Source organism: Cordyceps javanica, chromosome 3, assembly GCF_051103115.1.
Source record: "Cordyceps javanica chromosome 3, complete sequence".
In the NCBI taxonomy this organism is placed as follows: domain Eukaryota; kingdom Fungi; phylum Ascomycota; class Sordariomycetes; order Hypocreales; family Cordycipitaceae; genus Cordyceps; species Cordyceps javanica.
Genome location: NC_139297.1, coordinates 1,378,862 through 1,392,821, shown reverse-complemented (window position 1 = coordinate 1,392,821; position 13,960 = coordinate 1,378,862). Strand labels below are relative to the sequence as shown.

The 13,960-nt window shown below is 49.2% G+C and overlaps 6 protein-coding genes across 6 annotated transcripts; 1 reads left to right on the top strand and 5 right to left on the bottom strand.

Moving 5' to 3' along the window:
• Positions 1 to 31: 31 nt before the first annotated feature.
• On the bottom strand, positions 32 to 1,387 carry V2A60_004654 (cation efflux family-domain-containing protein; the record flags this gene model as incomplete). The annotated part of the gene is made up of 1 exon (XM_083255971.1): positions 32 to 1,387. One exon carries the CDS (start codon positions 1,385 to 1,387, stop codon positions 32 to 34), a length of 1,356 nt encoding a protein of 451 aa, XP_083112097.1.
• Positions 1,388 to 2,977: 1,590 nt separating this feature from the next.
• On the bottom strand, positions 2,978 to 3,823 carry V2A60_004653 (Alpha/Beta hydrolase protein; the record flags this gene model as incomplete). Its single annotated transcript, XM_083255970.1, has 1 exon — positions 2,978 to 3,823. One exon carries the CDS (start codon positions 3,821 to 3,823, stop codon positions 2,978 to 2,980), a length of 846 nt encoding a protein of 281 aa, XP_083112096.1.
• Positions 3,824 to 4,904: 1,081 nt separating this feature from the next.
• V2A60_004652 (ATP-binding cassette permease mdr2) lies at positions 4,905 to 6,719 on the bottom strand (the record flags this gene model as incomplete). The annotated part of the gene is made up of 1 exon (XM_083255969.1): positions 4,905 to 6,719. The coding sequence occupies one exon, from the start codon at positions 6,717 to 6,719 to the stop codon at positions 4,905 to 4,907; it is 1,815 nt and encodes a 604-aa protein (XP_083112095.1).
• Positions 6,720 to 7,851: 1,132 nt separating this feature from the next.
• V2A60_004651 (RNA polymerase II-binding domain-containing protein) lies at positions 7,852 to 9,190 on the bottom strand (the record flags this gene model as incomplete). Its single annotated transcript, XM_083255968.1, has 4 exons — positions 7,852 to 8,627; positions 8,683 to 8,883; positions 8,944 to 9,035; positions 9,093 to 9,190. The coding sequence occupies 4 exons, from the start codon at positions 9,188 to 9,190 to the stop codon at positions 7,852 to 7,854; spliced, it is 1,167 nt and encodes a 388-aa protein (XP_083112094.1).
• An 869-nt stretch (positions 9,191 to 10,059) lies between these two features.
• On the top strand, positions 10,060 to 10,879 carry V2A60_004650 (clathrin light chain CLC1; the record flags this gene model as incomplete). Its single annotated transcript, XM_083255967.1, has 3 exons — positions 10,060 to 10,102; positions 10,156 to 10,361; positions 10,421 to 10,879. 3 exons carry the CDS (start codon positions 10,060 to 10,062, stop codon positions 10,877 to 10,879), a joined length of 708 nt encoding a protein of 235 aa, XP_083112093.1.
• A 272-nt stretch (positions 10,880 to 11,151) lies between these two features.
• V2A60_004649 (cytochrome c oxidase subunit 7) lies at positions 11,152 to 11,608 on the bottom strand (the record flags this gene model as incomplete). Its single annotated transcript, XM_083255966.1, has 4 exons — positions 11,152 to 11,213; positions 11,268 to 11,328; positions 11,382 to 11,466; positions 11,604 to 11,608. 4 exons carry the CDS (start codon positions 11,606 to 11,608, stop codon positions 11,152 to 11,154), a joined length of 213 nt encoding a protein of 70 aa, XP_083112092.1.
• Positions 11,609 to 13,960: the final 2,352 nt, after the last annotated feature.

The following is a 13,960-nucleotide window of genomic DNA, read 5'->3' as shown; positions in this document are numbered from 1 at the left end:
TCACCGAGAAGATAGAATACTGGTACTCATCCTAAAGATCCTTTTTATAAAAATGCTCGGGCTTATGTGTGGTCTCGTAATCAATGTGGACGTATGATCGCTCAATGTCAGGTAGGCTCTCCAGTTTTGTCTGGAGCTCTTCAGCGATATCGTGCGACTCCCTCAATGAGCAATTGGGGTCCATGACAATGTCAACCTCAGCAATCAGGCGCGGTCCGGAGTGGTACACACGCACGGTATCGATCCCTTCAACAGCGTCCGAGTGTGTCAGGCAAACATAGGTGATGAGCTGTTGGATCTCGACTGAGGCTGAAACGCCGACCAAGAGCAGGAACTCAGTAAAAGCCGTGCGCATCCAGACGCTAGAGATGAGCAAAGACAGGAGAACGGCGCCGGCAGGATCTAGCCACCAGACAATCTTCGAGCCGCCAACACTGGTCAGGATGGCGACGGCATTGACAGCCAAGTCATTGCGATGGTCTTGCCAAAGGATATTTACTTGGCTATACTTGTCTTTGAGGCCCCAACAGTAGAGGAAGAGAGAGAGCTTTGTAGCAAAAGCAACGCAGACAGAGATGACTGAAGGAACGTGGAACTCTTTGCCGTCGCCTTTGGTAATGAGCTGCTGGACAGCGAAAGCAATGATAATGAGGGAGACGGATGTCATGAGCATGCAGAACAGTATGTTTCCAACGGTTTCGAGACGAGCCTTGCCTGCGGGAAACCTCCTGGGGTCGACTCGCTTAATGGCGCGGTTAGATAAAATGAGAGTCAGATTGCTCAAAGGATCAAACACAGCATCGGCCATGCTGGTAATCAACGACAGGGACCCGGAAGAAATTGCAGCATACAGTTGTAGGATAGCCAGGATAATATTGGCAGCAAACGAGCCCCATATTGCTATCCTGAACTGGAGTTGGTCGTCCCCTTGCTCCTGGCGAGCTTCAGCCCGATGCTCCTCCACAGACTTGAGCATACGCTTGATAGCAGCATTTTGGTTATGGTAAAATCCGCGGACTTTGCGCGCATCGAGCTTGGGGGCGGGATTGAGCTTGCCGCCGCCTCTCTTGCGCGACGAGTTAGCCTTGATTTGCTCAAGGTCTGAATCGGTCTTGTATGATGAGGAGAGACCGAAAGGGTCACTCTCTGCAGCAACACGTGGGAATCGCGATGTTCGGCTCACGGTAACTTGACTCTCGGCATCGGTGACATGAGAGGCATGGCGTTCAACAGCATCATCACCACCCGTCGGGGGTACAGTCTCTACTGCGGTACTAGATGCGTGGCGAATAGCAGGTGACCTAGATCTGCTGCGGCTGGAGGGCAGCTGCTGCAGGCGATAGACTGAAGGGTAGTAGGTTATGGTGTCACTCCCATTGAGATTCATCTCGTCGCCGGTGTATCCTCGAGGAGAGGATGCCAGGCTTTGGCGGTCGTGATGTGGCGAGGGTATACTACAGAAACAGTAGTAAGTCGAGCCAACTTGGCAGATCCTATCTGTACTTCGTGTTTAAAAGGGATCTTCTGCAAGGGAGACGCAGCGTAGCCAACCCAGCTATAAGTGCTAGAGAGGCAGACGAGTCGTGAAACGAAACAAGCAGCTGGTGCTTATGAGACTCCGGCAGGTTTTGGAGACGCGATAGATATAGCAGCGGGTAAAGCAAGCAGATAAGGTAGAAACCAAGTGTATGACGAAGACCTGATGGTGACCACATATTGAGATGGGTGATCCTAGGGTCGCCCCAGAAAGGGATCAGCTTGCTCGTCTGAAGTCGGTGCAGCGCGCGCACAAGCAGGACCAGAAGCTCCAGCCTGCATTTTAGCTTGTCTTAGCGTCGAAACATTCCGCATCGTTGTATCCCAGTGGACAAGCTTTGCTGGCAAGTTGGCTGCAAGCCACCAGTGTAGTTCCACTCTGTCTGGCCATCTCAATGCCCTTGTTATGTCTATCCTGCCAGCGCAGTAATCATCCCTTTACCCAGGTCTTGTGATCGGGCGCGAACTCCAGTACCAAGAACAACTTGGAGGCGGGTACACAGTCCCAGTAGAGCTCTCTCGAAGCTGAACAGGACCAGAACCTCATGTAATAACACCACAATACTGTGTGTCGGCAGCCGTAGCATTGGTATGCGGCCTTTGACCGAGCAACTCCAAATTCTCACGACGGATGCCTCGCTCCAGATCCCCGTAGTGATGACAAGCTAGGCCAGTTTCAACAAACGGTTCCAGGGAAAACAACTCGACAATCATCGAAACCTATTAAGGGCTGCCGGGCGGCCTCCAACAAGTGCGGGGGTGTGCCATGTTTTGCTGAGCGACAAGAAAAGGGCTGGCAAGGTTACCAGCAACCAAGACCTAGTCTTCAATAGTAGCTCGAGGTGGGTGTTGACCTTAGCCTAGCGGGCTTTTGATCTGCGAATATATAACAAATAATTGAGGTGTCTACCAGTAAGTAGTGCGCGCCGTGTATCAGTGTGTAGCTGTGGTGCATAATGAAACTTCGAAAATCGCCCACGGTACAAGAGAGGAGTTCCGTCTGGCTTTCTATATTAGGCAATTGGACAGGCATTGCGCCCCAGATCCATCAATACGCTCATTCGGGAGTTGCCGGGAACTTGAGACGATGCAACCCATAACTACCATGTCGGGCGTCGGTTTGGTGCTCTGGGCGTGCAGCAACATCTGAGATTTCGGCCGACTCATGTTACACTAGATTCCATCCGATCTCACACCCGGCACCCCTTACGGCCTCTACAATTGCGTCAAGGCCATGTGATAACACATTGATAGCACCTAATGCTATACATGGTCAATTGCTATCCAAAGAAAATTGCTGTCGATCTAGTCAACTACAACATTTTTGGTTTGGCTCAAAATACAACGAAATTTTATATGCAAACTTAAATATCCAAGAAACTGGCCAGTATTCGATGCCAGGCCTTACCGTTAAGGTCGTGTCCTTCAAATTTCTAGTGTTTCACAGCTTTGAATCGGCAGGCACGCTCTCTCTATTCGCGCAACGAGCATTTATCCATTCGATAATGTCCTTGGCAAAGTCATCTTTGCAAAGATCGGCGTGGATCTGATGATAGGCGCCCTGATATGCTTTATGCGTCTTGTCATTAGTTGACTGCTCCTGGAAGAACTTCTTGGACGCATCGTAGCTACATGTCTTGTCAGCAGTTCCGTGGGCAAGAAACAGACTCAAGTCATCGCCCAGCTTGATAGACCCAGATGAAAGAGCGCCGGTTCGGTCTAGGAGCGAGGCGAGCCCCTCCAAGGTGCCCGTGTTGTGGCACAGAGGGTCGTTGCGAAAGTCCTCGACAACAGCAGGGTCACGGCTCAAGTACTCAGCCGGGATCTCATGTCTGAGTTGCTGTCTTGGCATAATCTTGCCTACAAGACGGCCCATGAAAATCTTGAGGCTGCTGGGCTCTTCGTCAGGCGAGAAGCCGATGAATGGCGCATCGAGCAGCCAGCCGCGAATCTGCTTCACTAGCCTCGCGTAGCTGGGGTCCGCCGCGAGAGTAATCACCTCGCCTCCACCCATAGAATGGCCCATGACAAAGACAGGTATATTAGAAGGGAGCTTATCCTCGATGAAGGCCGCAACATCCGAGATGACGAGGGAAGTTGGGCCGGTCAAGCCGCGTTCCGCCTTCGTCGTGGTCGACTTGCCCCAGCCGCGCTGATCGAACCCGAACACCTGAATTCCAGCCGCGTTCAGTTTGGGGAAAAAGTCGTTGTAGCGATTGATATGCTCGCTGAATCCGTGGACGAAAATAAGCTTTGCGGTGATTGGGCCAGCGGGCTGTTGAGGCATTAGCGAGTCCAGCAAGGGCGAGCCGACGCTGCGAGGGAGAGTACGGGCGTTACCTACAGTCCAAGTCTTTGTATAAAGACTGGAATTTCCTCTTTTAAACCGTCCTTCTTCCGTGGTGGCCATTTTGCGTGTTGCTCTTGTGTATGGTCGAGAATGTAATCAGCCGCAGTGACGCGACGTCCTTACACGTACTATTTTCACGGCGCTAGATTCCAGGACAAAGCTTATTCAGACACCAGCAGAACTCCGAAAGCTAAATGCCACCTAACTTTTGTATCCGCAGCTGATATATGGATAACTATAGTTGGGCTTTCAGTCATTGTTGCAGGGAGAAGTCACCATGAAACTAACGTCCCATCCTCAGGCCAGGTAACAGTCAAGCATGTGACAGTGGATGGGGTAAATTCTAACCTTAGCATGGATCTGGAGTCAATCTAACTCCGAGCGCGCCTCGCTTGGATCCCATATTTAACAAATTATGACAAAAAATGGTCCTGGATTAATGAAGACCTTTCTGATTGACTTCTAGGGTAGTTTATTGTTATCAATCTACATTTCATTTTGTCTTTTGATTGTGTTATTCATTTCTTCTCTCTCTCCTTGTAGTGTAGGAGTTACAACTTTTGTGCTCGAGATGCTTAGTGCATGTGGTGCATTTTGTTAGTACTTTAGTAGACTAACATTTCACCGCTCACCATCAGGGATTTCTTCTGCCTGGTCCAATTACAACAGCAGAAAGAAGCGATTCGAGCGCTGCTTTGCAACCTTAAAGTGTAAACTGATTGTGTCAATTCTGCGCTCTAGAGTTCCCGTTACACCGTTAAAAAATAACAAGAATTCAAGTCACATAGGGCTTCTAATCTATATCCCTCCAAACTAGTAGATGCTCGAGTGAAGTTGTGTGTCCATATCATCTAGATAGTCAGAGAATACGCCCAACCCTGAAGTTTATCCAAGTCACCAAAACAAAAACAAAGAAATAATTAGTGACAATAATGTTTTACAGAACAGTGAGAAGTGAAAATGATGGCGATGACAGCAACTGTCGATGATGCACCGACGCTAGCACAGCGCTGAATGCTCATTTTTGCTTCTGCTCAGTAATTTCATCTTCTGCTTCTTTCTTTTCGCGCTCTTCCCCTTCAAGAAGTTCCTCTTCGTCCGTTTGTTGTCTCTCCTGCTCCATATATTCAGCCTCGGTGATGTGTGCTGCTGCAGTAGACGAACGCTTCTCCGGGACTTCACCACCACTCATTTGCCACTCCATAAGTTTACTGAATGCACTGTCTTTGTTGGCAGCAAGCTGTGTGTAGCTGCCAATTTCTGCAACTTTGCCCTCGGTGTTCAGAACAATGATTTTGTCGGAGCGTTTGATAGTTGAGAGGCGATGAGCAATGGAGATGGTAGTATTGTGTCCGCGAAGCAGGCCCGCGAGGGCTTCGTTGACCAGAGTCTCAGATTCAGCATCCAGTGCCGAGGTAGCTTCGTCGAGAATCAGAATATCAGGATCCTTGAGTAGAGCTCTAGCGATCGCAATGCGCTGCTTCTGGCCTCCGGAGAGTTGCGAGCCTCTCGCGCCCACTTGGGTTTCCAGTCCATCCGGGAGATCACTGATGAAGTTACAGTTGGCGCGTCTGGCCGCAGCTATAATTTCTGCTCGAGATGCATGTGGTTTTCCATATGCAATATTCTCAGCAATTGTTCCAGAGAAAAGAACTGGCTCTTGAGATACCATGCCGATGCGTCGTCTCAAAGACTTGACATTCATCCCAGAAATATCCACTCCATTGATAGTAATACTTCCTTCTGTCGGGTTGTAGAATCGCAATAAAAGAGAAGCAACTGTGGACTTCCCACCGCCAGAAGGACCAACAACGCATACATTGCTTCCCGAGGGGATCTCAAAGTCGAGACCATTGAAGATCTTAACGGCAGGGCGGGTGGGATAGGCAAAAGTGACATTGCTGAATTTGATGGGACCCTGTGCGGATTTGACAGGCTTGCCGGCAGTTTGGTGAATCCCAGGGCGACGATCTTGGAGCTCAAATAATCGACTCGCTGCGCCTACCCCTTTCATCAGTTCAGAGTAAAAGCCGGATAATCCAAACAAGCTTGAGCCTGCAAACGCTGTGTACATCATGAAAGAAGTGAGATCCCCAAGTGACATGGTTCCACTGCGAACAAAGCTTCCACCAACAACAAGCATTGCTAAAATAGTCATGTTGCCAGCCCAGCCTGTAGAGGCAAAGAATGTGGCCGCAACAAGTGACTCTTTCTTGCCCAGGGCAAATATCCGTCGAATTTGTCTATTGTAACGTCCAACTTCTTGAATTTCTCCGACAAAGGCCTGGCTGGTCTTGATATTACCGAGTCTTTCCTCAGCAATCTTGGTAAGTGTGCCAAGGTTTTTCTGGATTGATCGGCTGATATTTCGGATCGCCCGGCCGTAGAAAAACGCGCCAATCGCAATCGGAGGGAACATTAAGAGTAGAAGGCCAGTGAGCTTAGGACTCGTCCAGATCATAATAGCAAATCCAGCACCACCGCTGAATAGGGCTCTCAGACCGTCACTGAGGTTTTGTGTGACTGACTTTCCAACAATGACAGTGTCAGAGCTGAGCCTTGAGATCAAGTCGCCAACTCGGTTTGCATCAAAGAATTCGGCATCTTGCACGTACGTGCGGCGATATAGTTGTGATCGGAGTCTTGCAACCACTCTCTCTCCAACGATGCGCAACAGAATCACGCGTCCGAAATTGGCCATAGCACCGAGTGTCAGGATGCCAGCAAGGCCCATGAAGAATTGATTCAAGGTAAGTCCAAAAAGACGAATGTCATCTGCCTCGCCCTTTGTCGCGAGATCCAGAATTCTGCCGACTGAAAATGGAATAGACATGGTGACACTGGACGAAATCACCAAGAAGATAAATGCAATGCCTAGCCAACGGAGCTCTGGGCGAGCAACCTTGATTAGTCGCCATATCTCTCTGAGTCCTGCCTTTGCAGGCTGCTTGCTATCTTTGGAAAGCTTCGCCTGGAGGTTCACTTGCGCAGCTTGCGCAGCTCGGTCGCTTTTTTTGAATTCGAAATCGGCCTCGCTCTCGTTGAGCTCGTTCTTCTCCGAAGACTGTGATTTTGTTTCTGCTTTCGGTGGATGCAAACGCTTCTTCTCCTGTAGGCTCTTTATTGTCGAGAAGGGTCTTGATAATCCAACTGCAGGCACCTTATTCGCAACGGCGGTTCGACGCCCCGCGGCGAAGGTGGCATGAAGCAAGGCGCGCGTCGAGGCGCCGAAGCGGTGCGTCGATGTAGTATCAAGAGGGCTTGAAGATTTTTTCATGTAGATCGGTTTCACAGTAGTATTCGAGGCGATTAAGCGCACTGTGAGAGCAACTCCGTGTGAACGCGCCTCCGAGAAGGTACTCAGTCGAGGGGCCATAGCCCGGCGCAGCGCTCCAGAAACCATCCTGTCCAAATTCGGCTATTCTGGTCCACGCCGTCCCATCGTCAGACTGCCCCAAGTAGCGCCAATATGCTTTCTAGGCACTATCTGCTGCAACGGAGCTGATTGCTCCCTTATCCGTTTGGGTGTCGAAAGTGATGTTGCCTCGAACTTCGTAGTAGCGGCATTTCCTGCTGACAAAATCAAGGTTGACTGAAAATTGGTGTGGAGCTACCTAGGTAGGTAGCTTCTGATGCGCGAGGTCGGCCTCGGTCGGAGCATATGAGTCGTCCGACCTCCCCATTGGCAGGTCAGTCCGTATGGAGCTAATCAATTAAGCATAGTGCTGCGGTCGCCGTCACAACCTATCGTGGTATGTTTTTTAACGTGCATAGTGCTTGAGCAATGCGAATACCAAACATGCCGTAGGGAGAAGGACACTGACAAGCTCCGTAATTCCAACTGCACATTATATTTGGGGAATGACACCACTTAACCATCAACGAATAAAAGAACATTTCAGTGACGATCTACTAAATTCATACAAAGATAATACAGAGCCACCGTGGCGACAAGTCTATAGTTCTTAGCCTTTCAGCATCATGGCAACATCTTCATCAATGCCATCGTCTCCTCCCATGTCTGGGAATTCGTCGTCGTCATCAACTCTCCGTCTTTTATTTGAACCATTGGAAGATATTGGGATCGAGTGCAGTGAAGCACCCTTTGTGGCTTCTTCCGCTTCAGGTTGGATCTCCGCCTCGTCGATTTGGCAAAGACCCTCCGTCTCTGGGGGTGGGGGTGTGAACACCTCCATCGCGGGGGGTGTGAGAGCTTCCACTTCCGGGCGACCTGGTTCCTGCGCCAATACCCCCTCCTCTCCATTTGTTTGTGATCCATTGCCATCAGCCGGTCCAAGTGCTCGCATAATGGCTAGTTCTACTTGTTGCTTCTTTTCTTCGATTTCCACCTTCCTGGCTGATAGTTGTGAAAGCGCCTTGTGGTCTACCTCGAGCTCAGACTTGTGTTCCTGAAGCATTTTCTCTAGACCAGCAATCAGGTCCTCTCGGTTTGTCACGCTTTCTTTAGTGGCGGTCTCCGCATTAGAGAGTGTCTTTAGGAGACCATTGAGGCGTGCCGCAAAAACTGGCGCTGACGGTACCGCAATGGAAGGGTCAGTCTGCTTTTCGTATTCTTGGTTCGCGGAATCGATAATGGACTTGAGCGGTACACTCATCTTCTGAACTTTTTGAAGTCCCGAGATAAGTGGCGCAAATTCAGGAGGTGCTGCAACTGCGGTGTTCGAGGTGAATGGAGAGTTCCCAAATGCTGGTCGGGTTGTCCCTTTGGCTTTATCCAGTTCTATTTACTATTAGCATGTTTGCTTCTTTGGCGAGTCTATATTATGGGCTGTTACCATCTAGACGCGATTCGATAGCGCTTTGTATTGGGGCTTCGAATATGTTCCGGTCTTTCCACACGTCAACCACGCGACGCAATTTTCCGTGTATTTCGGTCGGGGCACCCTTGTATGCAAGTGCCGTTGCTTCGGCAATTACGGGTGAGAACGCAATTATGAAATCTTCTTTTCGCCGGATTCTTGATTGTTGTGCGACTTCTATAGCCCGATGCCCATTAGCTTTGACTGTCGCCTTGCGTTCTAGCCGGCGCGTTTTACCATTTGCAAGATAAATGAGACTCAGTCTTCTTGTCGCAGACGAATCTTTCAATCGTTGCATCCAGAGCGCAACAGTGCGATCTGCGTGCCGCCTGTGGCCGATGAGTTAGCAAAATATTGGCGTTCAGCCTATTGCGTTCGCCGCATACTTGTGAAACATGATCCATTGCGCAGCTGTCGCAATGCTGTCGTGGCTCTCGTTGAGCGCAGACAGTCGAGCGAGCACAGCATCATCGTTGTATGCCATCGTATCGAGTCCTGGCGCTTGTCTCTGCAGTGAAAATATCGGCAGGCAGCCTGGTCGCACGAGCAGAGACCTTCTGCGCCAGTTGACGGCTTGTCTCTTCCACGTGCCTTTGTGTTATGTCTGAGAGGTATCCAGATGGTCGTCTAGATGTTCTTCAGCGAATGGGTTTATCCTGTTTAAAACTGGTGGGACTGGTGAGTAGGTCAGTGTTGCTTTGATTCAGCGGGAACAGCTTTTACCGGTCGACAAGATGCGTTGGTGGACAATAAACATTGCTAGATACCTAGGTAGGTCGGTAGGTACAATGGTGTACTTAGGCAACTACCTAGGTACCTAGGTATGTAGGTAGAGGTAGTACGTTGGCTAGGTACCTACCTACCATGCTACCTTACCTATATATGCAATTAGGCGAGCCCCTTCATACAGCCAGTGTGCTCCACACACGCTCCTCACCAGTCACAACTAAGCTGTAAAGACATCGCCAAGAACACCCGCTCACAAAGGCACCAAAGACGTACTACCACATGTAGATCATAAAAAACCGATGACAGAGTAACATTGAGACTGCCATTATATACACAGTATGTCCTCGTACGTGAGAGCAGCAAAAAGTCAAAGGATCTATCAAGTATAATAATTCATGGGAGTTTATAAAATAAGACGTACCCTATACTTATTTGAGTATAGTTATATTTGAAAGAGACCCGCACCAAGGACACGTGATGTATACCATCTATCTAGCTTGTGCTTAAGTTACCAAGTGTTGTGATAATGGGTGTGTGGCATCTAGATAAGGCACCTCGCCGACGACTGTCCTCCTTCTACTCTACATCAACATAACCGTAACCTTCACAGCGACAGCATACAAAATGGCGGACCGTTTCCCATCACTGGATGACTTCGACTCTGGAGGTAAATATATCGAATCCAATCATGTGGCTAGATGTCACTAACAACTAGTACAGCGCAAACAGAGGTCAAGGCCAGTACAGGCTCGGGCGAACAGGATTTTCTTGCGCGCGAGAAAGCCCTTCTTGGCGACGATGCTGAACAATTCGCTACCAGCGGTGACGCTGTAGCGTTGGATGAACCCAGCGGAGATCTTCTCGGTGGAGCAAGTGCGCCGTCCACATTCGAATCACAGTTTCCAGATCTCGCAGACCCCTCATCTGTACGTTAACATCGGAGAACACAAATGGATAGCAAACGAGGCTGATACAGGGGTAACAGGGAATGTCCGGTGCACAGGGGGTATCAACAATTACAGGCCCGTCTGTCAGCTACAACTCGGGATACCAAGCCACGTTGACGAACGAGGAAGAGCCTGAAGTGATCAAGCAATGGCGAGAAAAACGCGATGCACAGATTTCAAAGAGAGCCGAACAACTAGCAGCTCAAAAAGAAGAGACAATAAAGGAGGCGCAGCAAAACATCGACGACTTCTACGAGAACTACAACACAAAAAAGGACAAAGGCATTGCGCAGACTCGCAAGGATGCCGAGCAATTCCTGGCAAACCGAGATGACACCGTGTCAGGTGGTACCAGCTGGGATAGAATTGCGAAATTGGTTGACGTGAGTGGCAAGGGAAGTAAAGGTGGTGCTTCCGGCAGTGGCAAGGAGCGCTTCCGCGAGATGTTGGTGAATCTTCGCAAAGACGAGAAGGCACCCGGAGCTACTGGGTACTGAAGCCCCGCTTCACCGGCATCCGAAGCAGTGGCGCAGTAGATTCATTGACCCGAGCTTGTTGCTGCTCAAGGAAACGCAAACACCTGAATGTAATATTGTAGTAGGAAAATTGAGATCCCGATTTCCCACGATATCTTGATGTGGCGGCGCACCTTGCTGAACAAGTCGAACGTGACGATTCTATTGACTCTAATAACAATGGGAGTCTAGTCATACACGGCAATTGGTTATGAAACAATTACTTCTTCCGCCTCATGCTTTCGAATTGGAAATTAATCCTTGCCGAACCAGGTGTTGTGACCGGTGACCTTACGACCGGCTGCCCACAGGGTAGCTAACACAGTGTTAGTAAAAAACGTGATCTCAAGCAGGCCGAGGAGTGACAAACCTCCGAAGGTGCCCCAAAGGACAATGAGGTAGGGGGTCATGTACCAACGGCTGCGACCGTTCTGCAGGCTGTCAGCACCATTGCGCCGGGTTAGGAGGTACAAGTTGTTCTCACAATCATCCAGAGACGGGTATGCGCCTTATAAGCTTGCTGGTAGAAGCGTTGGTGCTCGGGAACATTGTTCTTAGCGTTGATCAAGCTGTTATTTCGTTAGTCTTGTCGTGATCGCACGCGGAATCGATGGTTTAACCGAGACGGCTCGCTGGTATCGGTGTGAATTGAGGCCTCTGCAAGCAGAAGCTCGAAATCTCATGCTAGATTGGTACAAATTCTTACCCCATCTTGAACGAGTTCTTTTTGATCGAGTTGGCGGTCAAAGTTTTCGGAGCTGTTGTTTTGAAAAGGTTGTGTCGGTAGTCAGTCAATGTGAGGCCACTGCCCGTAGCCTCAGGTGCGAAAATGAGGCCATATTGTGATTGGCCAATCAGGCCCGATGACTCAGCTCCGCTTGCAAGGTTTCTACTTGTCGGCCTCCTGCGATGAGATCCACTAAAAAATCACGGCAGCACCTTGCCAACATGCAATAGTTATGACGCGCGTGGGTTGAAGTAATTGTATCCCCTGTTTGGCCTTATTCTTGGCCAACCTCATTTTTCCTGCCGGATGCGCCCATATCTAATGCGATCTGCATAGATGCATCAACCCTCGAGGGTATTGCAAAAATGCGCATACAACACTTCGAAGCGCATCAGAACTGTCGAGCGTAATGCTAACCTACGGGTTCAAGACGTGCGACACTTCTTTGGTATAGGGCGCCTCCATTGTACAAAGTCAGCATACAGATATGCGTGCGTATGCCAGAAATACAATAAGTACTACCGGTGTACAAATATCCCTCTGCTATCATACTCAGGTTCCCGAAGTCTGCATCCAAGAACTAGACAATTGTCGACCTGCGCCACAAGCCCTCGACAAGATGCGACGACGCAGAAAGTCACACCCTCCGCGATATCACAAGATCTTGACCAGGCTGAGCTAGATTTGTCAGATGGCAAGGCCATTGACTGGAACAAGCTAGTCCTGCACATGGACAGAATCCATGGCGCACATGGTGTTTGTGCAACAATGGACAGGCTCAGGGAGCGCGAAAATCTTGATATTGTCATGAAATCAGACTATATAAAGAGCGTTTTTGTATATGCTGGGATTCAATCGCCATCAAACCGGCAGAAGCTTTTTACTTGCGCTGAAAATCTTTTGCAACAATTCGATTATCGATGGCCAAACCTATATACGAAATGCATGCACAAGCTTTTAGAACAGGGCGATTTCAAGGACGCTGTCGAGACACATCTTCGGTTAGCAACCGATTTTCTCCCCGACCAGCATATTCTGGACATGTTTTTCGAAAACTTTGTCTCGAACCCGGATACCAGAATGCAAGACACGCTAGAAGAGATATACCTCTCCTTACCTCGGCACAATCTATATGATATCATAATTCCTGTCCTCTTCGACTCCGGTCAATCAAGGTTAGCTAAACGCTGGCGCCGAACGTTCTTGCGTAAAAGCGACTCTCCTTCCTCTGAATCGTCTGGACAATTCATTATATTTCTTGCGAGTTATTACACGAACACGAATTTTACCGCAGCAGAGCGTCGCGTTCTAGATCTTACACTCGAAAGATGCAGACCAAAGAGAAGCAAGAAGGGATCGACAATCAGGTGCATGGCTACGAGGTCGAAGACATCCAGGAACACTGGAGCAAACAGGATGACCTCATATGATCGCAGACTTGAAAATACTGGAAATACTTCTCAACCACAGCCACAGGCCAGAGGTTTGGTAGATGGCGTTCTTGAGAAACTATTTGCTAGTAGCTGGACGCCGGCTAGTTTCGCTATGCAACTCGCGAAAAATGCCGGAATTCGATCGATAGGACCCCGAGCATTTCAGGCTCTTGCTCTTCGATCGAACAGCGCAATCGAGGTCCATGAGCTGATTAAAACGTTGCAGAATCTCGATATTTCTATTCCTGCAGGTGCATACTGTACTGCAGTATCTGAGTTTGCTAGGCAAGGGAAAGACTCTTTGCTCAGAAACCTTTTACACTCCGACATACATCCAGAGGAATTTGACGATGAAGAGACGAGGCAAATGATATTAGAAAATTCTATTCGCAGACAAAATGTGGAACAGGAAACTCTAATGCGAGGCGTCATAAATGTGCTCGCTATGCGAGCGCAGCAATCACTACAGCCTTCACCGTTTCAACTTGCCACTATCGCCCCTGCCTTTTCTATAGAGAAGCTGCTTTTCGATGAGCCATGGCGAATGAAACTTGCACTGGAACGCCTGGTTTCTTTGGGGTATCGAATCGGGTCAATTGAAGCTTCTGCCATTCTGCGCAGAGCGTTTGCAGCTTTTCCAATGGATCGCCGTGGAATCGTATGGAATTCGCATGAGTGCATTCGCATTCTAGACGAGGTGATCGGGGTGATTCGTTGCATTGCTGCCCAGGATGTTGCTATCCGTGCTGAGTATTGGAAAATATTGCTGCTCGGTCTGGGACATCAAGGAAGGCTCGACATGTTGGAGCAACTTAGCCTCGAAGTTGTGAAGATGTATGACCACAGCCTTGGAGGCTTGTTTCCAGTGCACAAAGCCGACATGCCAAAGATGACCAAACTCGC